The sequence below is a fragment of the Eumetopias jubatus genome, unplaced genomic scaffold (assembly GCF_037043125.1).
Source record: "Eumetopias jubatus isolate StellerSeaLion01/CBP00866 unplaced genomic scaffold, mEumJub1_p1.0 scaffold_3, whole genome shotgun sequence".
Taxonomy (NCBI): domain Eukaryota; kingdom Metazoa; phylum Chordata; class Mammalia; order Carnivora; family Otariidae; genus Eumetopias; species Eumetopias jubatus.
In genome coordinates this window covers 28,835,258-28,860,152 of record NW_028274809.1, presented here as the reverse complement: position 1 = coordinate 28,860,152, position 24,895 = coordinate 28,835,258, and the positions used below count along the sequence as shown (strand labels likewise).

Below are 24,895 nucleotides of genomic sequence, written 5' to 3'. Positions count from 1 at the left end.
GAAGTGTCCCTCCGTGGAGCCCGGCCTGGGCCTCGCCAAGGCTGCTGTGTCTATTGTTGAACAGGATGTAGCCCGCCTGCCAAGCGCCGCCCACAACCCTGCTCAGGAGGTGAGTTGACACCGTTTGTTTTGGAACCATTTACCAACAAAGGAATGTGTCAGGCTGCTTAGTGAGAAAAGGGTATGTAATGTATGTGTATTTGCGTCCAGATGAGGGAATAATCCAGGTATTCAGTCTGTTTGTGCAAGGACTGACAAAAACGAAGGCTGAGCAAATAGGAAGCCACAAGGAAAGACCAGCTTCTGGGCAGTGCTCCTCTCTCGTTCGCCTCTGGAGTTTTGTTCTACTCCCCAAGCCCTGCCAAAACATTCCTGCCTAAACATGAAACTCTCTTTCAAGAAATGACCAACTATAACTGGCTCCTCGAAAAAGGGAAGAGCCTTTGTTAAGGCTGCTGAAAAATCTGGGGTTTGGTGATTTTCTAGGCACCTAAGTTACGCGACAGCTTTGGGAAAAGCCATCTCTGCCTTTATCCTCCAGGGACAAATCAAAGGGAACGAGGGCACAGAACACACAGCCCTTAGTGGACTGCTCAAGTTGTGCTGAGAAAAACCATGCATCTCAGCATCTTCTAGGGCAAGAAGTAATTCTATACTTTGTAATAAAGCGGTTGCTTTCTCTCCTTTAAATAAACCTTTATAAGGTTCGACAACTATTAGCTATTGGAAATTGTGTGTACCTGAAGACCGAGGAAGTGCAGAAAGTGCCAAGGCAAAGACCAAAGTCCAAGCCCCAACAAGCTGAGGTCCTCAGGGACAGGGTTGTGTGGATTGCCATGAAATGTAAAATGACACAGACCAATTTACAAGGGTGCTGGGAGGAGCCTCTATGTTCTTCAGCACAAGCTGGGCCTTTCCGAAATTTGCCCAGATGGATGAAAGCAATGGGGCTTGGACTGAGTTCTTGGGTGGCCTTCATTTTCTGGAAGTTAACCTAACAAAATCGGTTTTAAAATGAAACTCACTTGTTATGGATTTTTCTATGGGGCCAGTGTTCACTGTCAATAGACATATGTAGGAAATGTTCTTGAAATGGGTGCAAATTGGACATGGTGTCAGAGTATGTTAACTCAACTGGTACGACTTTGGTGTTGATAAGTTCAAGGTCCTGAGTGCAATCGTTATTTCTTGGAGGAAGGGAGGGAGTGATTAAGTACTGTACCTAAAGAAAAACTGGCAAGTTATGCTCAATCTGCTTCTCCAAACCCTAGTGCTTCAAAAAACACAGGACCCTTTTAGAAGAGTAACCGCTGAGCTGCAAATGACCTCCCCACCTCAACAGGAAGAACACCTCCCTTGGATGCCTTCCCAGGGCCAAGTGAATGTTGGGGACCTGGGCAGGCCGATGCTCATGCCACAGAAATACTTTAAACAGAGGTCAGTTGCTTCAACTTTACAGATAAAGCTTACATATAAAGTAGTGAATTCAGACTTACACTTTGCTTCTCTTTCAAGTATTTCCCCCCAGTTTTATTGAGATATAATTGACATAGAATATTGTATTAGTTTCAGGTGTACAACATGATGAGTTGGTAGGCGTACAGATTGCGAAATGATGACCACAGTGTTTAGTTAACATCCATCATCTCGTGTGGTTAAAATTTTTTTTTCTTGTGATGAGAACTTTTAGGATCTGCCACTCTCTTAGCAACTTTTCAATATATGATATAGTACTGTTATCTCTAGTCACCATGCTGTACATTACATCCCCAGAACTTATTTATCTTCTAACTGGAAGTTTTTACCTTTTGACCACCTTCACCCCCTGCCTCTGGCAACCACATCTCTGTATCTACATGTGTGGTTTTTTTAGATTTAACATATAAGTGAGGTCATAAAGAATCTTTCTCTATTTCAGATGATGCAAGTATTTTAAATTTTCTTAACTAATCAGTTTATTTAAAAACTTTGTCGGTGTTCCTAGTGAATGTACATGATATGCTAGGAGAGCTGAACCAAACAATGTTTATGGAATGCCTACTATATGGAGCACACCAGATTCAGTGTTAAGTATAATCTTCTTATAGTATACCCACATCTAAATACAGCCCAAAATGGTATAGGGATCATGAAGTCTTGAAGTGCAATGTTTTCCATATTGGAAAACTTGTGGGGATGATTTGTATGTCACATGAAATAATAAACAAAGCCAAATGGATCAGACAGAAAGGATGGAACTGATTTATGATAGTTGGTATATATATATAAAAATTATATTTATTTATTTGGCATAGAGAGAGCCAGAAAGCAAGCACAAGCAGGGGGAACGGCAGGCAGGGGAGAAGCAGACTCCCTGCTGAGCAAGGAGCCTGATGCGGGACTTGATCTCAGCACCCTGGGATCATGACCTGAGCCGAAGGCAGCCACTTAACCTACTGAGCCACCCAGGCGCCCTGATAGTTGGTATATTTTGTAAGTTCCATGTTAAAATGCATGCTGAGTGTTTTTAAGATGAAATATTTATGTACTTGTGATCTGGAAGCACTTCAAGATTCAGGAATGACATCTTCACACAAATGTGTGCAGGAGGATGGTCTCTGTAGCAGCAAGAGCAGATTAGTGATATGTAGAGATGTCAGAAAGAAAGCTGGATAGGAGGCAATTTAAGGGTTTAAAAAAAAAAAATCTAAGGCCTGGGTCACCTTGTGGATATATGTGACTCTTTTTTTGCTTTTATAGTCACTGCTTTCCCTTAAGTCTTAGAGTGGTATCAGTCTACTCTTCTGATTTCTAATTCAGAAGTTAGAGCTTTTATTTCTTATTCTCAGTCAAGGACAGTATGTTTGGTCATTTCTCTTTCTTTAGGATGTGGAATTTTATTGCTGTTTTAACAGAATGTTTCTCACTCTGAAAGCTGTGCTTTCCTTTTTCTAAGAGTGTAAATGTTGGATTAGGCTTAAGTTCTGTGATTCTGGATCTTACTACTGTATTTAACATCTTGTAATTTGGATTTTAGTGTTTTCTATTTAAATCAGAGAGAGGTATGTAATTAATTTGTGTTGGAGAAGAAAGACTACCTCAGTGTAAAACTGTGGGCATTATCGTCTGAATGGAGGTGGGGGTGATGGAGCAGCAAAAGGGGGCCTGCCTACTCAGCCTGAGTAAGGCACATTGTCAGCTCCCACAGGCACCCCTGGGGCTCGTGACCGGCCTAGCAATGTGCAGAGGAGGGAGCTCCACTGTGGTCTCTCTCCACACCGCCTCCCACAGCCCCTCAGCCATTTTACCAAAGAAAGGCCTATCTTTCCCCCACCCTAATCTAACTGTGGCCTACTGCTCCAAGTGTAAGAACTTTCAGGATGGCACATATAGGGAGAATGCAAAATAACAGTTTGGGGGGAACCTTCTTGGGACATAATTTCTTCACATGTACTTTAGGGGGTACACTGCAAAAATGGTTTGAAGACTATAGGTACAGAAGAAAGGTGATGGATGATGGAAGCGTGGATTTTGGAGTCAGATGAATTTGGGTTCCAGTTTTGGTCTTATCTCTTGGGTCAAGTTCATTGCCTCCTCTGAACCTAGGCTTCCCCATTGTTAAACGGAGGGGACAGTATTCCCTCAGAGAACTGGCCTGAGAATGAAATGACGAGATATGTAAATTGCTGGCGCCAGTACTAATAAGTGTTAGTGCCATTTCCCTACAACCCCAACACTTCCTCTCGGTTGGTCAGAGACAGTGCTCTAAAAATTAATACTAGGGCTATATTTTTAAATGACATATTCATGAAGCTTCCTCCTGCATAACAATTAATTCAATAAGGAAAAGAAAGTCTGAAGAGCTGACCAGTGTTTGACACATGGTTGCAGGCAAATAAGCATGTTAAAACCAAGTATATTCTAAAACTGAAGTATGTAAATCAGCACTTTAGAGTTCAACATAGAGCTCTCTAACAGTTGCAGGAAATTGTGCGACTGCTTTTTCCCCTACAATGTCCATGACTCCTATGGGTGATGCCCCTTTTTGGAGCTCCAGGTCCACCCCCTAGACCGTGGATCCTCCAACACCTCAACACAACTGCCTAATGACTCAGTGTCTCTTAGTAGAGACTGTCAACTTCTTGTGAGCGGGGAGCGTGCTATGTTCACTGTGCGTCTCCAGGGCCCAGCCCAGTGCACAAACACAGTATGCTCTATAGATCATTTATTCAAAGAATGGATCGTTCCAATGCTTGTGGAATGTTTTTTTACTGAGTGGTAATTTTGCTGTTCAAATGATATTTGAATCTAAAGGGATATTAAGTATATTTCTGAGGACACAGAGGTGCTGACTTTAGCAACGTGGTCAAGGAAATGTGGTGATGAACTCACTAAATACATCATATCTAAGATTTTTACTTACAGATTTTTAAAGCATGTCTTATTATGGAAAATTTCAAACATATTCAAAAACAGAGAGTATAATAAACTCCTGTCACCTAGCTTCAACAATTATCTTTCATTTATATCTACTCCCTCTCCCCCACCGTCAGATTATTATTTTTTGCCACCATCAGATTATTTTGAAGCAAATCCCAGATATCACATTACTTTACCTATAAAGATTTCAGTTACACGTAAATTTTAAAAATTACCCCACTATTCACATTTATTTTTATTTAGCACATTTATTTATTCAGCACATCTTTATGGACATGTTTTCATCTGCAACTTGATTTCTTTTCTATTTTTTTTAACGGGAGGGGGCAGGGCAGAGGGAGAGGGAGGGAGAGGATCTTAAGCAGGCTCCACGCCCAGTGCGGAGACCAACATGGGGCTCAATCTCACAACCCTGGGATCATGACCTGAGCTGAAATCAAGAGTCAGACACTTGACTGACTGAGCCACCCAGGTGCCCCTGAAACTCAATTTCTGATTAAAGTTTTCCTTTAATAAATCTTTTATTTGTGTTTGTTTTTGTCCTTTCCCATAGACTTGCATGAACTGTTCCCAGTGTTTAACTGGAAACTGAACACCAAGAGAAAGCTCAATGGGTTCCTGGAAAGTATTATCAAACCTGGAATTCCAGGGAGGCTGGTGAGGACTACTTTGCTCTTAAGACATTTGTCCGAGCTTAGAGAGTTGCATCTGACCAAGACAGAAACAGAAGATTTGTATTTCTTTTTGCTGGGTAAAGGGCTCCCTGAACTCACAGATGTGCTAATGTGGTCATTCTGATTATAAGAATCTGGCACCTCTGTCTATGGCCACAGCTATCTTAGAGGAGTGATTCTTTCTTTTGGCTATGATGCAGAATCACATGGGGAGACTTTGAAGATAGATACTCAGAGTTAAAAAAAACAAACAAACCAAAAAACCAAAAACCAACGAGTCTCATAGGAGATTCTGATATGTAGTCAGAGGGCAGCATCTCTCCCTAGTCATGGGATGAGTGCTGGGACTGAGGGCTTTAAAAAATTTAAAATTTTTAAAATTTTTAAAAAATTAAAAAATGTGTGTGCAACCTAGCGCCCTGATGTTGGTTTCATATTCTCACTAAAAGGAACCTGGGCTTCTTGGAGAAACAGCTATTTCTAGGATTAGGGTGAGAAAAGTATATGATGAGGCTGGAACATCTAGTAGCACAAGAAAGTATGGAAATGATCAAAATCAAAAACCCCACAATGGTATGAGTATATCAAAGTGATGCAGGAGCCAGCTGCAAGAGCTGGATGGCCCAAGCTGGAATAGTTTGAGCAACAAAATAATCTTGGCTTATAACCCAAAATGTAAAATAAATATGCACATGCCCATGATAATACAAATAAATACTTTGAAAAAATAAATGGGAAGAAGAGACAAGTCACTCAGGGCAGAATTCCAAATAATTTTGTATAAACTACACTCCCAAGGGAAGTGGAGCATAATCTTCACTCCTTAAGTGTAGGATAATATGGAAAAGGTGGGGCAAGAAGAGTTCCTTCCGTGGACAAACCTGACACAAACACTGCAGTGGTAAGTCATGTTGACAGTATGTACCCGTGGTCTGATGTGATGAGAATGGCACTTTATGTCTGTGGTCTTCCTCCCCAAACCTGTAAAACCCAGTCTAATCGTAAGAAAAACATCAAGTCTATCCCCACAGAGGGATTCTACAAAATACTTGACTAGTACTCCTCAAAACTGTCAATGTCCTAAAAACAAAGTCTGAGAAATTAGGTAATAACTAAGGAAATCTGAAAAAGCTATGGACTTTAGCTAATAATAATGTATCAACATTGATTCATGAATTGTAACAAATATACCATATTAATGTAAGATGTTAATAGGGGAAACTGGGTGCGGGGTATATGGGAATTGTCTGTACCATCTTTGTGATTTTTCTGTCAATCTAAAATTATTCTAATGAAGATTATTAACATTGATCAGCTTTAGTATTTGAGGCAACTGTTCAGTTGGATGCCTTGTGGTTTTTTTTTAATAGACTTTATTTTTTAGGACAGTTTTAGATTGACAGGAAAACTGAGCAGATAGTAGAGTTTCCATATTACTACCCTCACCTCCAGTTTTTTCTATTATCGACAAGTTGCATTAGTGTGGTAAATTGGTTATAATGAATGAATCAGTACTGATACATTATTATCAACTAAAGTCCACAGTCTGAATTAAGGTTCATTCTGTGTTGTACAGGTCTAAGGGTTTTGATCAATGTATAATAGGCAGAATAATTTTACTGCCCAAAAAAATCTCCTGTGCTTTACCTATCCATTTTTCCTTATGTACTCCTGAGCCCCTGGTAATCACTGATTTTATTTTTTACTCTCTCTACAGTTTTGCCCCTTTCAGACTCTTGTATAGTTGGACTCGTACAGTATGTAGCCTTTTCAGACTGGCTTCTTTCACTCTGTAATATGCATTTAAGGTTCCTCCATGTCCTTTTGTGGCCTGAGAGTTTATTTCTTTTATTGCTGGATAATATTCCATTGCATGGATATACCACAGTTTATTTATCCATCCACACCTGAAGGACATCTCGGTTGTTCCCAGGTTTTGGCGATTATGAGTAGACCCACTATAAACATCTGTGTGCAGGGTTTTGTGTGGACATAAATTATCAACTCACGTGTTATTTAGAAATATATTGTTTCATCCCCAAATGTGTTGGGATTTTGCAGGTATCTTTTTTTTTTTAAGATTTTTTTAATTTATTTGACAGAGAGAGACACAGCGAGAGAGAGAACACAAGCAGGGGGAGTGGGAGAGGGAGAAGCAGGCTTACTGTGGAGGAGGGAGCCCAATGCGGGACTCGATCCCAGGACCCTGGAATCATGACCTGAGCCGAAGGCAGACACTTAACGACTGAGCCACCCAGGCGCCCCTTGCAGGTATCGTTCTGTTACTGATTTCTAGTTTAATTTCATTATGGTCTGGGAGCATACTTTGCATGATTTCTATTCTTGTAAATTTGTTCAGATGTATTTTATGGCCCAGAATATGGTCTCTCTTGTTAAAGGTTCCATGTGAGCTTGAGAAGAATGCATATTCTGTTGTTGCTGGATGAACAACATGAATTGGCAGAGACGTCAATTAGATCCAGTTGACTGATAGTGCCTTTCAGTTTAACGATATGCTTAAACTGATTTTCTGCCTGCTGGATCTGGCAGTTACTGACAGAGGGGTGTTGAAGTCTCTCTAATAGTGGATATATATGTATAGTTGTGGGTTTGTTTCTCCTCGTAGTTCTATTAATTTTTTGCCGCAAGTATCTTGACTCTGCTCGTGCATGTTAAGGATTGTTGTGTCTTCTTGGAGAACTGACCCCTTTATCATTATGTAATGCCCCTCTTTATCCCTGTGTGAGGGATTGGTATTATTTCTTTAAATATTCAACAAAATTCATCTGTGAATCCATCTGGCTTCTTTATGGGAAGATTTAAAAATGACTAATTCAGTTTTTTTATTCGTTATAGGGCTATTCATATTTCTATTTCTTCTTGAGTCTGTTTTGGTAATTTGTCTTTCTAGAAATGTACCCATTTCATCTAAGTTGTCTAGCTTGTTAGAATAAAGTCATTTATGGTATCTCTTTATAATTCTTTTAATTGCTTTTTCCTTCCTGATTTTGAGTAGTTGTGTCTTTTCTCTTAATTTCTTGTTCAGTCTAGCCAAAGAGTTGTCAATTTTGATTCTTTCAAAGAACCAACTTGTGGTTTCACTGATGTACTCTTTTTCTGTCTTCCATTTCAATGATATCTGCTCTAGTCTTTACTCTTTCCTTTCCTCTGCTTGCTTTGGACTTAGTTTGCTCTATGTTATCTAGTTTCTTAAAGCGGATTTTTTTGGTAATGGATTTCAGACCTTCTTTTTTTTTTCTGACGTTTTTCATGGTATGTTTATAGCTATAGGTTTCACTCTAAGTACTATGTTAGCTGCATTCCATACCTTTTGACATTTTATATTTCATTTTCATTCATTTAAAAATATTTTAAATTTTTCTTGTAATTTATTTCTTCTTTGACCCATAAGTTTTTAGTGTGTATTGTTTAATTTACAAATATTTGAGGGTTTCTCAGATTTTTTTTCTATTGGGGATCTTAATTCAATGTGTCAGAGAATATACTTGGTGTGGTTTCAATTTTAAAAATTTGTTGAAACTTGTGGGGCACCTGGGTGGTTCAGTCAGTTAAGTGTCTGCCTTCGGCTCAGATCATGATCCCAGGGTCCTGGGATCAAGCCCTGAATCGGGTTCCTTGCTTAGTGGGGAGTCTGCTTCTCCCTCTCCCTCCACCCCTCCCCCCTGCTTGTGCTCGCTCGCTCTCTTACTCTCAAATAAATAAATAAAATCTTTAAAAAAAAAATCCGAAACTTGTTTTGTGACCCAGCATATAGTTTATACTGTTGGAAGCATTTTTAAATTTAATTTTTATTTTTTTATTAAATACTTTCAATTGTGATATAATATATATACCATGAAATTCTTTTAAAGTATACAATTCCCTAATTTTTAACGTATTCACAAGACCTTGTAACCATCACCGCAGTCTAACTCCAGAACATTTTGTCACTCCTAAAACAAATCTGTACCCATTAGGAGTTACTCACTTTCCTTTCCCTGATGCCCCAGGCAACTACTAATCTACTTTCGGTCTCTATAGATTTGCCTATTTGGGACATTTCATATACACAAAATATAAAATATGTGGCCTGTGTCTGCCTTCTTTCACTTGGCATAATGTTTCTGAGGTTCACCCACACTGGCAGCGTGTGGCGGTCAGATTCCTTTTCAGGCTGAATCATATTCCATTGCATGGATATACCACATCTTGTTTATCCATTCATCAGTTGATGGACATTTATGTTGTTTCCACTTTTTGGCTATAATGAATGCTGCTATGAACATATGTGTACAAGTTTTTGTGTGGTGTACGTTCTTAAGAAGTCTATAATCTCTAGGCTATGCGTTAAGTACCTGTACCCAGGAAATGAGGCTGAAGTGTGTGTGTGTGTGTGTGTGTGTGTGTGTGTGTGTGTGTGTGTATCTTTCTGTGTGTGGGGCCAACCCAAGTTCCTGTATGTTTACAAAGAGTCTTTGGGTTTAAGAAGAGGCCAGAAGGGCTGAGTCAACTCTTAATATTGTAGCTTCACCCTACATGCTTCAGACCTCCCTGGCTATATGCCTCCCGTTCTGTTCTGAACCACAGAGTAAGTAAGCCCTGCTGGGTGGGAAATGAGGCATGATTTCATGGCCAAAGAAGCCAGTGCACAGACACATAAACAGTATACATTTCTATGATGCTTTTGGAATGAAAGGAAAAGTGATATGTATCATTTTGTGATTCAAGAAAAGCAATAGTAAAAACCCCACTCTCAAGTTAGTGGGGGAAGAAAATCATCCATCAATCAATGAATGTGATGATGCCCAAATATTACTTTGGTTAGAAAAATAATCCCACACAAACTCCCACTTTTCTCTCCTTTGGATCCTAAAACTTTCATCACCACACTACAGAGCATCTGTGGAGAAAAGCATGTGGTGAGCCAGACAGCTGTTCCCCAGGGTCTTGTAGTTTTATGCCTGGCGGTCGGTCCAGTTTTAGCCTTGCTCTCAGACTGAGATTTCCCATTGCCTATCACTTAGCCCTGAAGTATTGTGAGGATTCTTCCTCCTTGATCTTCATTCTAAAAATGAATCTGAACGCTCTTCGTCACCTAAGAAGGCAGAGATAGGTGATGTTTCTTTGCAACTCTGTTATCTCATTCTGGATAAAGATAGTGAAGTGAGTTGGGAATAAATACAGGAAACCAAAGGGTAAAAAATGTTCTCCAAGAATAAGGGAAATCTGATACAAACATAGAGACAGAGATACAGTACATGACTAAAAGTTGGCCAGATCTGACCAAATAAAACTGCATGTGACATATTCAGGTATACTTTTGTAAGACAAGAGATTCTGTACCTGCTTGTTGAAATATCCTCAAAAGGGTAGAGGATCTCTCCATTGTTACAGATTTCACAGATGAACCCCTTCTGGCTACAAAGACTGCAGCTGTACACGTGTGAGGTGGCAAATTTAATGACCTTGCCCAAGAATGGAGCCAGCTTCCCCTCTATCACCTGCAGAAAGAGAAATGGGACAGGGAAGCAGATCCGTTAAGAACAGAAGTCTTGCAGACACAGGAGGACTGGAATTCCTTTCCTTTACACAACAGGAAAACCTCTAATTATAATTTCTCAGCAACTCTGAGGAAGAAAAGACATAGTATTTTCACTCCAAAAGAACTCTCTGGTTTAAACCACTGGAGGTTGGGAAATGAAGATGTTGAAACTTCTTTTGTATTCTTCTTTCTCTGTAGTGTGATATAGGGGATTGAGGGCCAACAAATGGGGAATGCTACTTTATAGACCAACTTACCATTATGGTGTGGTATAAGAGGGGTGTGGTGGATTTCCCAAAATAGAAAATGTACAAGGTAAATATTAATGTAGAATTTTATGTTGTAAATTCAATAATACTTATCCTCTGATGAGTTAATGGTATAGCTTTTTTGCCATCTCCCCCCAAACATGTAACAAACGTGGAAAATGAGGTTTCCTTTGCTGCTGCTAAGTATGTTAACATAAAGAGGTTGTGATTTGACAGTCTGAGAGCCACATTCAGCCTGAGGGTTTTTTTTTGTTTGTTTTTTAAAGATTTTATTTATTTATTTGACAGAGAGAGACAAAGTGAGAGAGGGAACACAAGCAGGGGGAGTGGGAGAGGGAGAAGCAGGCTTCCCGCCAAGCAGGGAGCTCGACGCGGGGCTCGATCCCAGGACCCTGGGATCATGACCTGAGCCGAAGGCAGACGCTTAACGACTGAGCCACCCAGACGCCCCTTTTTTGTTTGTTTGTTTGTTTGTTTTAAATCTTTCAGTATTTTAGAAAATGAGCCAATTTGATAATTGGGAGATTTCACAGAAAAATCCACAATTTTGGCTTCTTTGGAAAAATCATCAGATTTAGCAAAAGTAGCCCTGAATTCCAACATGATGAGGATCCTGGCTGTGAGTAGGGGCTGCTTGCTCCTACTGAGGCGCTCTGCAGTCCACAGTTGTCCCTTCTAGGTCCTGCTATTTTGCATCTGCCTGCCTCCCACCATTACCTTACCTGTTGGCCTGCAAACATCCATGAGTTTGGAACCAATGGTTAGTCAGATCCCACCTCACTTAGCTAATACTGAATGGGCTTCAAAGACTTCAGCAGTTCAATACTAATAGGAAAAAAAATCTGCCTTCTCTCTCATTCATGCATCTGCATATACATGCTGATTCTGATATAAAACAATGAAGATTAAATTTAATTTGGAAATAGCTGAAAATAACTGGTAATAGCTGGATACTTTCAAATAAATAAGTAAAATGAGTTTTACTCATGTTAAAGTTAAATTGAGTTAAAATGACAATTTTACATAAAAATAACATCTGAGGGAACTGTAGTAAATCAGACCTAAATAGAAATTACGATGTCAAGGTGAATAAATAGCAGTAGCGGATAGAAAGACTACAAGGAATGTAATAATGTATTTTGCAAAAAATGAAGCTATACATAATACTGGAGATAAAAAAAAAAACTCCAAGTTTTGTTTTTAAACATCATGGGATAATCTTATGATGTTTTAAAAATGAATATAACAGTAGTTAACTCTAAGGAAGGGAACAAGTTGGAAAAGCAAGTCTTTAACTTTGTAGATATATAGGGTTTTTTTGCATTTTTAAAAAACAATGTATATTATTTTTGTATTAAGATACAGAAAGTGAACAGAAAAATAAGGTTCACTGCTTTATAAGAGTGGATTGTTTTTGGGCACCTGGGTGGCTCAGTCGTTAAGCGTCTGCCTTCGGCTCAGGTCATGATCCCGGGGTCCTGGGATCGAGCCCCGCATCAGGCTCCCTGCTCCGTGGGGGGCCTGCTTCTCCCTCACACACTCCCCCTGCTTGTGTTCCCTCTCTCGCTGTGTCTCTCTCTGTCAAATAAATAAATAAAATCTTAAAAAAAAAAGAGTGGATTTTTTTTTTCTTAATAAAGGGGGTAGAAATTATGCTGGCTGGTTTTTGAGTCAAGCAAGTACATTTTCCACCATTCTTTCACTTACTCTCCTTTGCACTTCCTTCAGGAAGCCATAGGTTGACCTGCCTTATTTATGTTTTCTCAAGAACCATTAACTTCGATCAACCCTAGTAACATGTACTCCTAATGCCACCACATGATACACACTTTCTAAGAAATAACCACTACCAAATCTTATACCGACCACCGGTAAACACTTTCCAATGTGTCATAGGGTTATTTCTAAATTGTGGTAACAACAGTTCAGCTGAGTTTGGTTTTACTTATGTTACTCTTCCCTAAACAACCAAGGTTAACGACACATTCAGAGATGCACTGACAAAATAGGATCCATTTAGGGGAAAACATCAGAATCTAGAATAGTCCAGAAACCAGGTGAGTAAAGGTTGTTTGGAGGAACTGAGGGTAAGAAGGGAGGACGTGGAGGAAGACATGAAATTTATCATCTAGGATCTAAAGCAGAAGACTGGGCATCTTATGCATATGGTTTTTTTCTTTTTCTTCTTTTTAAAGATTTTATTTATTTGAGAGAGACAGAGAGAGAAAAGGGTAGAGGGAAAGGGAGAAGCAGACTCCCCACTGAGTGTGGAGCCCAATATGGGACTCGATCCCAGGACCTTGAGATCATGACCCGCGCCAAAGTCAGATGCCTAACCAACTGAGCCACGTAGGTGCCCCATAAAGTTTTTTTTTCCTACTAGAAAACTTCCTTGAGATAAAGGCCGAGAACAATTTGAAGGCTTTTGAAATACTTCACCAAATTTACATTGCCAGAAATGTAAATTTATTCCTACTTGGAGACTTCAATGCGCTTTACAAAATTAATTTGCGGGCACCTGGGTGGCTTAGTCGGTTAAGCGTCTGCCCCAGGGTCCTGGGATTGAGCCCCTCATCAGACTCCCTGCTCAGTGGGAAGTCTGCTTCTCTCTCTCCCCCTGACCCTCCACTCCGCTCATGCTCTCTCTCACTCACTCTCTCAAATAAATAGAAAAAATCTTTAAAAAAAGTTAATTTGGGGGCTGGTATCTTTATACTATTTATTCTCCCTATTTAAGAACCTTACCAGGCGCCTGGGTGGCTCAGATGGTTAAGCGTCTGCCTTCGGCTCAGGTCATGATCCCAGAGTCTTGGGATGGAGTCCCGCATCGGGCTCCCTGCTCCTTGGGAGCCTGCTTCTCCCTCTGCCTCTCTCTCTCTCTCTCTCTGTCTCTCATGAATAAATAAATAAAATCTTTAAAAAAAAAAGAACTTTACCTATATCTCCGTTTTATGAAATCTTCATTTGTTATTGCTTAATAAAGTTTTGGGTTTTTTCCCTATCTAAGCCACTCACCCTATTATTTAGGTTATTTCAAGGTTAAACATTTATATAATATTTTTCTTATTAGTTATTGTTGGTATTTAGAATATACTGACATCTGTGGATATCTTATATATAACTATATTACTGAGTTTTCATGAATGCAAATCATTTTTAGGTGATTCTTTAAGGTTTTCTGAAAGTAATAACTTGGTCCCTTCCTTTCTAATATTATATCTTACTTACGTTTCATGTCTTATTTCATCATCCAGTGATCCTAAAATAATTTTACATAATGATAGTGTTAGCAGATATTTTTGCTATTTCCATGAGAATCAAACTGGAAATTATGTAGTCTACAGTGAGTGGTTCATTTTCTCCATCAAACACATATATATTGTCATTCACCACATTTATTAATTCCTTCTTTTTTTTTTAGGTTTTATGGTTTTATTAACACAAATATGACGTGCACAACAAGCTGTCTATTCATTTTCTTCGCTGCGCAGCCTGGCATTGGGATTGGTGACTCTGATTGCCAGCGGGGCTGCTCTTTCCACAATAGCTTTGCAGGTTCTTGGAGGAGACATTGCGAGCAATCTCTGCACAGTAAGATTTGTTGCACATCAGCAGCACTTCAAGCTCCTTAACATTGTGGACTAGGAACTTCCGGAAGCAAGTTCCTTGTTCATGTGCTTTGTTTTCTTGTTGCTCCCGTAACCAATGTTGGGCATCAAGATCTGGCCCTTTAATCTTCTGCGCACCCTACTGTCAATGCCTCTGGATTTCCGCCAGTTGCACTTAATTTTGACATAGCAGTCTGACTGGTGCCGGATGAACTTCTTGGTCCTCTTTTTAACGATCTTGGGCTTCACCAGAGGTCTGAGGGCAGCCATGATGCCCAGTAATAGATGGCTGCCACCTCCACAGGCAGCGCCGAGGAAGAGCAATTCCTTCTCCTTTTTAATAACAGCTTTGACATAAAATTCACATGCCATGTAATTCACCTATGTTAAATGGTTTTTAGTATATTCACAGAGTTGTGTACCATCATCACAGTCAATTTTAGAACATTTCACCAACACTTGCAAAAAATCCTGTACCTATTAGCAGTTACTCCCCTTTCCCCCGTAACCTGTCCCCCCTCCCCCAAGCCCTAGGGAATCAATAATCTTTTTTTTTTTTTTTTTTTTTGGTCTCTATAGATTTACCTCTTCTGGACATTTCATATAAAAAGACTCATACTGGCTTCTTTCACTCAGCATAATGTTTTCAAGGTTCACGGTGATTCTGTTTTAAATATCTCTGGTGCCAGAATATCTCTTGCCCCAGCTATTATCACTCCTCTCTAGATTAATGAGATCGTCTTCTAGTTTTATTTCCGGATGCCAGTCTTTTCCCTTTGGTGGTCCATCCAGCATATATACTAACCAGTTCTGGACATCATTTTTATCAAGTATCATCTCTTCTTTCAAATCTTGGTGAATTCTTATTATTAATAAGAACTCTTCACTCATTCATTTCATAAAATTCTATTGAGTGACTGTGTCCTAGATACTCCGTATATGAGTGAACCGGCCAAGACCGGAGCTTACATTTTTGCTTGGTGTGCAAGTGTCTCCATAAGCTGATTCCATACTATTTTATCCAAGCTCGTTTTCCATTTCCTACTATGTATCTTCCACTGTGAGAAAACTTTTCCCTGTGTAGAATATGCTTACTTTTTCTCTTGTGCCTTTCCCCATGTCATTTCCTCTATCTTAGGTTTCACTTCTTAATACTTATTTAAATTTCACCTAGGCTTCATGGCTCAGATCTAGTCAGCTTGATCTGGAAAGCTATCGTTGGCTACTTCAGCTGTTACAGATCTTTTGTGCTTCATATAATTTACTTTTATATCATATAATTTAATACAGAACTTGACGCTGTTTTGTACTCTTCACTATTGTTTAACATGTGATTGTTTTGCTTATCCGACTAGATTGAACATATAAAAATGGTGATTCTATATGGAGCAGTCTAAGAATGTAAATTGCTCGAAGGCAAAGATGGGGGTCTCACACTTGTTTTAAGTATTCCTTCTCTGCCAGGGACATACGTTCTTGTTGACTGACTGGGGATGGCTTCCTGTTTTTCTCCTGGGCACAGCTGCGTGTTAGGGCTGTCTCTGTGTCACAAACATTTTTAATCATTCTGCTGTGTGATTTAGGGAGAAGCATAAAGAGTGCGTGGGCCCGGTGGCTGCTTAGCTGTTCAGGAACTTTTTTTTTGCTCTTTATACTTAATTAATTGTTCTTCCTATTTGTTAGCTTAGGTTCATGGCCATGGTCCAAAGAGCTGAAGATGCTGAAAGTTTTTCCTCCAGAAAAGTGAGGTAATAGTCTATACATTTATTTTTGAATTTACATATATTTCTTTAATATTATAGAAAAGAAAACTTCAGACTTATAATGTTCCAGAGTTACAGATATATTTAGGAGGTTTAAAGCTTGTCTTTGAATACAACTACTAGCAGCACTGGAAATAGAATCCAGCTCTTCTGACTTCTGGTCTAGAGGTTTCATCACTACAAAGAAGTAGGTTCTAGGTATGAAATCTCCTAGGGTTCTTTTTAAAAATCAGACATAGAGGGGTGCCTGGGTGGCACAGCTGGTTAAACGTCTGCCTTTGGCTCAGGTCATGATCCTGGAGTCCAGGGACCGAGCCCCGCATCGGGCTCCCTGCTCAGCGGGGAGTTTGCTTCTCCCTCTGCCCCTTACCCCACTCTGGTGCATGCTCTTTCTCTCACACAAATAAATAAAATCTTAAAAAATTACCACATCCTTTAAAAAATAAAAGTCAGGTATATCTTTGCTTTGGATAATTGCTTAAAAAGAAATCAAGTGTTCTACATCTACCACCTCTTCCTGCCTCCAAGAGTCTTGTAACTTTCACTCCCAGTTCCTAGCCATCTTGGTGGGGGCTTAAGGTTAGGGACATATTCCATAAACATCATGAAGATGGTGGCCTCAAAGACGACCAAAGCCCGAGGAGCCACTACCTTCAGCTTCCAACTGAGAACAAAGTACAAAAGAGCTGCCAGGATGCCAATGGACCTGGAAAACGACTATGGGTAGGACAAAGTCAAACGTCCAAAAAGCCAACAAACTGGACAAGGGCAGAGCCTGAGAGAAGTCAGACATGAGAACCCTTCTATGTCAACCCTAAATTGGAGCACCTCCCTAGGCAGTGTTACTGCCTAGAGTAACCACAGTCTTCAACAGGGCCCAGCATGGGGAAAAGTTGTGTATTTAGATTAGAGTTGATCCAGGGGATTCTGATATCACTGAGAGCAAGCCAGGACTGATCAGGACAAAGTAAACCACAAAAGTGCTTCCTTAATAAAATGGGCCAAAGCTTGTTTAAAAAAACAAAACAAAACAAAACCTAACTATCATAGTTTTTGCTTCTTGACAACTTGGCTGTATTTTTCTGGTGTGTGGTAGTTTGATTCATCAGGGACTCTCCCAGAGAGGCTGACATTGCATAGTTTTCCATACTCCCTCAGAACTTAGTTGTCTTTGGGTACTGGGAAGCAGCAAAGCACAGTGGAAAAGGCAAAGCTGACCTGAGTACAAATTCTAGTTCATCCACTTTCCAGCCATGAGACGTTGGCAAGTTACTTAACCTTTTCGAGGCTCAGTTCCTCAACTGAAAAATTGGGATAATATCTACCTTGCAGCGTTGAGGGATGGATCAGATTTAATATAATGAAAGCACTGGACATAATGTCTAACTTAGAGCATGTGATTAATAAATAATAACTTACTATTTATCTTAATCTAAACAGAAACTTTATATGATTTAGATTCATTCCTTCTTTCAAGCACTTGAGATTTGTAATTAGTCACAGGTTAATGTAACTTTATAATAATCCATCAGAAGTCACAAGGTCATTCCATGTTTAGCGTAACAAGGCTAGTGGTTTTAGTTAACCAGGTGGTCATTTCAGGGTGTCAGGAGCGAAGGTGAACTGGACCTCTGAGATGAGCTTTAGTTATCCCTCCACTTACCTTCCCCAAGTGGCCAGTCTACGTGAACAAAACCATGACAAAGTAATTAGCAGAAAACATCTGTAGCTCTTCCCCCATCTGCTAACCCCCTGCACTTCTCCTTCACCTTCTCCATACCAAGCTGCCCCATCTGCTTGAGAAAAGGCAGATGCCCAAAATAGGGAAAACGAGTTTGCTTCTGTTTTCCATTACACTTAATTTCTTATACTAAGGAAGGTACTAGTCTGATTGACTTAGTCGGAGGGTATGCATATGTGATTATTTCAGAGGTATTTTACTGGTCAGGTAGTCGAAGAATACACACTTCCATTTGTGATTTAAAATTATGTGTCCTCTCATCACATGGTAGGATAAGGATCCAGCTGGTATCTTCTTCCCAATTTTTCTATTGTTTATTTCTGCAATCTTTGCATGAATTTTTTGCACTCATCATTTTAGGTACTTCTAAAACTCAAGGAGTCATCCAATGTCACTTTTCATCCTCCAGCTGGCTGACCCATATACCAACTATGCTTACCCTTCTGGGACTGCAGAGCCCACGAAAGCTGCCTGGTTGAACTTCCAGCTCAGGGATACACACATTTTCCCCCCTTTCTATTCTGGTCAAGATGGTCAGCATTGAAATTTGAGGCCTATGGCTTTCTTGCAGACTAAGACAACAGACTTTATTTGATTTACTTTCTTGCAGACCAATCAAAAATTACAATTAAGTTAAAAAATAACCTAGTGCTGCCTTCTCCAAACCACAGTTTCAGAAACAGCTGCTTATTACTCATGTGTGGCACCAGGAAATTGCAGTGTCATGTTCAAGGTCTGTGGCCAATAGAGATCTGTGGGATCAGGAAAACGGCACAAATGATTCTTTTATGTCCGTTACCTTCACTCCCTTGGCACCACGACACCGTTCAAAATCTACAGGGGGAGAGGGACAGACCACTAGTAACTTGGGCAAGAAAAAAAGAAAAAAACTCTTTCTCATTGAATTTCTTTATGTATCGGCTCATTGCTTTCCCCTGATTTGTCAAGTTGCCTTCCATTTCAATACAAGCACTCCTCAGGCACTGTGTAACATCTAGATTCTGGACAACTGTTGGGAATACTGTGGCCCCTCCTCAAAAGTTGAGCCAGAAGACCCCATTCATAGTAAACAAAGCCACCTGCCACTCACTAGTAACAAGCCAGCTTGATGAAATGAAAGAATCAAAACTGTCACACACTGTAAAATGATTTCACATATAATTTAGTTTGCATTTGCTTGGCCAGAGGACCACGATAGGTTGTGCTCACTATTTTTTCTCTGAGTGCCATTTTTCAGCATTAACACGTGGATACCATGAAGTCTAGTGATCCCGGTCAGGTGAGTTCATGGAGAGTTAGGAAAAACAGTCTGTAGATTCTGCTCAGGTTTGAAAACCCTAACACTCAGTGAGAATATTCTGAATCTTCATTAAATTTTACCATTCTTAATTGTAAGTCCTTAAAAATAGAAAATAAAAAGCATACCACCATATTATTTTTCTTAAAAATAGAAAATAACTAGGGGCACCTGGCTGGCTCAGTCAGCAGAGCACGCGACTCTGGATCTTGGGGTTGTAAGTTCTCCCACATTGGGTGTAGAACTTACTTAAAAAGGGGGAATAAAGGAAATAACTACTACAATGTTTTCCTATTTCAAAAAGTTTGTTAAAACCCCATTTTCCCATAACTAGCCTTTGAGCTCCTTTTTTTTTCTTTCTAAAGAGAGGGACAGCAGAGTGGGGTGAGGGGCAGAGGAAGAGAATCTCAAGCCGACTCTGCTGAGCGCAGAACCCGATGCAGGGCTCGATCTCACGACTGTGATCATGACCTGAGCTGAAACCAAGACTCAGACGCCCAACTGACTGAGCCACCCAGGTACCCCTGAGCTCCTTATAATGGCTCAGTACTGGGTGGTTTGTGCATAAACAGAAAACTTCTGTGATCAGCTGTTCCCCACCCCTCTCACAGGATGGAAACTTTGGCTAATCAAGCACTTCACTGTGGGTGGATTATGAGGATACCAATTAGCCCTTATCTGAGCCTCTCCCAAAGGTGACAATTTCTACTTAGACTTTGTAAACTAGGTGATAATTTAATCTGGGTTGATGTAATTGGGTAGATTTGTGAGTGGCCATCATCATTTCCACCAAATCACATTTTGCTTCCTGCTGGAAACAGTCTCAGGGAATAAAAGAAAAACAATTTCAATTTCAATTTTCTTTAATGGGTGAATGGCAAAGATGAAGCCAAGAACACAAACTGCTTATTCAGAAAACTATATGGAATGGGGCCCACTTCGCAGAGTTTTTCTGCACCCAGTGAAGTGCCTCCAGGGCCACAACCTTGAGGAACTTCAGTGGCAGCATCTGCAAAGGGTGAGTACAATTATGTGGTCCCCATGTCGTGAGCCCCCAAACAGGTCACATGGTCTGAGAGAGGTACACATGTATTTATGAGGAAAACAGATTAAAATATTTTTTCTCTTTAAATTTTTTATCAGATTAAAATATTTTAAATTGAGATAGTTCCAGAAAATTCTCATGGTACGGTCAGCAGAATTTTGCTTCTCTATTGAGTTAATTAGTTGTATGTCTGAAATAAATTATATTTAGGTCTCTATTGTTCATTTCGGCTTTAGTTAAGATATTACTGACTCACTGAATAGTAAATAAGGAAAGGCCCTAAATGGTCTTTTAAACTCAGCTTCCTTACTTTAGTATCTGAGAAAACTGAGGCCCCGTGGTGATGTGAGTTGTGCAAGATCACCCAGCTGGTTGGTGACAGACACAGACCCCCCCCACCCCCACCCCAAGCACCTTTCACTACTCTAGGAAGGGGTCTTTCTAAGGGCATCCGAGGGCAGACTGAAGCCTCTGGGTTTGGTTCAGCCTGGGAATTCTGAGATCTCTGGATGCCTACTGACCCACAATGTAGAAACAGAGGATTTCTAAACTGATTCAGTCTTGGCCTGGAAGCAAGATGCACTGTTTACATCTGTATCTACCTCTGCCCACAATTTTGATCCGAAATGGATCTGCCTTTGGCTTCCAGAAAGATTTTTTTGTCCAACATATTTGTACCTTGTATAACAATTTTCTTAAATGGTCACATCTTGTGTTATTTTCTGAATATGGAATATGATTTTAAATATTACATTACTCTTAAACTACTGGGAAATTCACCAGTTAAAGTAGCCACCAAATTCTGTGACAAAAATTGACTTAACATCAACTTAAACCCTAGCCTACTTACTAAAACTAGAAAAGTAACTTCGTAAAAGGAGAAGTAACTACAGCTGGAAAAAGCAAAGCAAAGCAAAACTTAGCTCCCTCTATGCATGTACTGTGGGAGGAATGAAAGAAGGATGGCTTTTCAGAGAGGGCTTGAGTAGAGACCAATAATAAAACATCTCAACAGAAAACAACAAGAGCCTCCACATTTGAAGGGATAGAGAGATTATCAGGAGAAATAAAAGCAACATTACCTGATCATGTAAGGACAGTAGACACAGAAGAGGCAGAAAGTAAAGAAGGGGAGGAGAAGTAGGGGAAGGATGGAAACCGAAATGAAAAAAAAATGTAAAAAATAGTAAAAGGCAAATTGAAATGCTCACAGAGAGAAACAAAGGACAGAGCTGACTGAGGGCTAAGAGAGGAGTGAGGCGTCTAGGCTTCGATCCCAGCCATGTCCCCGGGGAGCTGTACAACCCGTTTTGTAAGTCACTTCACTTCTCTGTGCCTCGGCTTCCTCATCCACAGAATAAAGAGATTGCACTAAGTCATTCAAAACCGGAGGATCAATAAGGATCCCTCTCAGTTTGAAGATTCTATGATTTTGTGATTAACCAACAGGGAAAACATCAAAAGAAACTTGTTGAATACCCCCAGGAATGTAGAAAGGGAATATCTGGGGAGATAGATAAAAGGTGAGTTTAACCAGACTAATTAGAAGATACCCAAGGAAATTTTCAAAAGAAGTGAAATAATGTCAGCAGCTTTTTATTCCTCTGCTTGCTGAGTGCCATTCAAAGAGGGAGTTAGTGCTTTTTAGGAATCATCCCCCTCACAGGTGTGCAACCAGATATCAGTTTTCCTAAAGACGTCTGCAAATCCCTTCCTTTTATCAGTGCATTTAATTGGTTAAAGTTTAGATAGCACCTAGGGACGAAAAGCACAATATAAGTGCTCAACATTACTATTACTTAACAGCTTTTATGAGACCAGCAATGCTTAAGATTAAATGAGAAACCAAAATGAGTTTCTGGCTAGAAGGTTGTGATCTAATAAACTGCTGGGTTACTGACGTGAGGAAAAACAACCCCGCATATAAACTGAAATAGGTGCTCTTTATTAGCTTGCATGCCATTGTCTTAAGACAGCTGGTAATTTTTCTTCTTTGCCTCAAGGAGTCAACAAGTAGTAAACCACCACTCACTGCACAGTACTGATTATGATTTCATACATCCTGTTATTCAAGAATATTATCTGGCGTCCGTATGCTGGACATCTGTATACCCAGGATATGGGTTCAAATATGTATGGGAACTTACAATACAATAAAAGTGGGGAAAGATACGTTATTTAATAAATGATGCTGGGGTGACTGGTTAGACATTGTGGAAAAAATAAAATTGAATCTCTAACTCATTTCATAAAAAAATAATTGCAGATACATTGGAGATTTAAATATAAAAAGAAAACCATAAAAGTATTTTAAAACTACAAAGAATATTAGAGAAAAATGTTAGAAAAATATTTATGTGGGGCAAATATTTTATAATCTTAGAAGCCATTTTATAATCTTAGAAGCCATAGAAGAGTAATAAATGTGAATACGTAAAATTAAAAAATTAGTAAAATACAAAATACCACTTACAAAGTGACATGACAAAAACAAACTGGGAAAGATAGTTCCCATTTGTTATAAAAAAGTGCCAATTTCCTTAATACAGAAAGAGCTCTTTCAAAATAATAAGAAAAACACCAATAACATAATTTAAATACAGGTTAATGAAATAAACAGGCAACTTACAAAAACTACAAATGGCGAGTAACAAAAAAAAAGATGCTCGACCTTACGGTGGAAAAGCATACAGATTACAATAATAGTGTGAAGTTATTTTTTATTTATCAGATTGGCTAGGATTAAAAATATTGTTAATATAGACAATTAAGTGGGTGTAGGAACATAGGTATTCTCAAGCGCCTGGGTGGCTCAGTCGGTTAAGTGTCTGCCTTCGGCTCAGGTCATGATGTCCTGGGATCGAGTCCCGTGTCGGGCTCCCTGCTCAACGGGAAGCCTGCTTCTCCCTCTCCAACTCCCCCTGCTTGTGTTCCCTCTTTCTCTGTCTCTCTCTCTGTCAAATAAATAAAATCTTAAAAAAAAAAAAAAGATACTGAATGGAAGTAAAATACACTTACCTTTTCAGAAGGCAAGTGGCAATACTTCTCAAACTACAAAGCACATCTACCCTTTGACCTGGCAGTCTCATATTAACTAATTTACACTACAGACATAATCACACAAGTTCTCAGGGAATTATATGAGGGGGTTTACTGCAGTACTGGTTCTAGTAGACAAAGAATGCACTGGTCAAAAATTCAGATAACTCTGGGCGCCTGGGTGGCTCAGTCAGTTGAGCATCTGACTCCTGATTTTGGCTCTGGTCCTGATCTCGAGGTTGTGGGATGGAGCCCTGTGGCTGGCTCTGTGCTCAGTGGGGAGTCTGCTTGAGATTTCTCTCCCTCTGCCCCTCCCCCTGCTCGGGCTCTCTCTCTTTCTCTAAAATAAATAAAATAAATCTTTTTTTTTTTTAAATTAAGATTGGGGCGCCTGGGTGGCTCAGTCGTTAAGCGTTTTGTCTTCGGCTCAGGTCACGATCCCAGGGTGCTGGGATGGAGCCTGGTGTCTCAGGCTCCCTGCTTGTGTTCCCTTTCTCACTGTGTCTCTCTCTGTCAAATAAATAAATAACATCTTAAAAAAAAATTAAGATAACTCTATACTATGTAGCTGATAAAAGAATGAGGTAAACCTTTATGTGTACTCAGTGTGAACATATGCCCAGATGTCCACAGTATACTATTAAGTGAAAAAGGCAAGATGCAAAAAGGTAGTATTGCTTGATCCTATTTGCAAAAAAATAAAAAATTAAATTAAAAATTAACATTTGTAAATGTGTAGAAATGTCCAGAAGACAGAGCAGCTATCGTTAATGAAAGCTACCTCTACAGAGTGGTATGTTGGGGGAAAGAAGGGTGGACTTTAAAAATAGAAATCTGTAATGAAATCTCAGAAAGGGAAATTCAGAAAACAATCCCACTTACAATTACATTAAAAAGAATAAAACACCTAGTAATAAATTTAACCAAGGAGGTGAAAGACCTACATACTGAAAACTGTAAGACACTGATGAAAAAAACTGAAGACACAAATAAATGGAGATATTCTGTGCTCACGGACTGGAAGAATTAGTATTGTTAAAATGTCCATACTACCCAAAGAAATCTGCAGATTCAGTGGAATTCCTACCAAAATCCCAATGGCATTTTTCACAGAAATAGAACAAACAATCCTAAAATTTGTATGGAACCACAAAAGACCCCAAATAGCCATAGCAATCTTGAGAAAGAAGAACAAAGCTGGAGGTATCATGGTCCCTGATTTCAAACTATATTACAAAGCTATAGTAATCAAATCCATATGGTATTGGCATGAAAACAGACACATAGATCAATGGCACAGAACAGACAGCCTGGAAATAAACCCACATGTATATGGTCTATTAATTTATGACAAATGAGCCAAGAATAGACAATGGGAAAAGGCCAGTTTCTTCAATACATAGTGCTGGGAAAACGAGACAGGACAGAGAAAAGAATCAAACTGGACTGCTATCTTACACCATACCAAAAAAATTAACTCAAAATGGATTAAAGATTT

The 24,895-nt window shown here is 39.5% G+C and overlaps 1 protein-coding gene and 1 pseudogene across 6 annotated transcripts in view; both read right to left on the bottom strand.

Annotated features, from left to right (window-relative positions):
* Window positions 1–24,895, bottom strand: part of PLEKHM3 (pleckstrin homology domain containing M3) — a 179,034-nt gene that overhangs the window by 19,385 nt on the left and 134,754 nt on the right. For all 6 annotated transcript variants that reach the window (XR_003610656.2, XR_015767849.1, XM_028112119.2 and 3 more), the window contains exon 7: window positions 10,437–10,594. Coding sequence is in view for 4 of the 6 variants with exons in the window: in XM_028112119.2 (XP_027967920.1) it covers window positions 10,437–10,594 (158 nt within the window). In the remaining 2 variants the exon portion in view is untranslated. The remainder of the gene's footprint in view (window positions 1–10,436; window positions 10,595–24,895) is intronic.
* LOC148164676 (large ribosomal subunit protein eL32 pseudogene) lies at window positions 14,296–14,978 on the bottom strand (annotated as a pseudogene).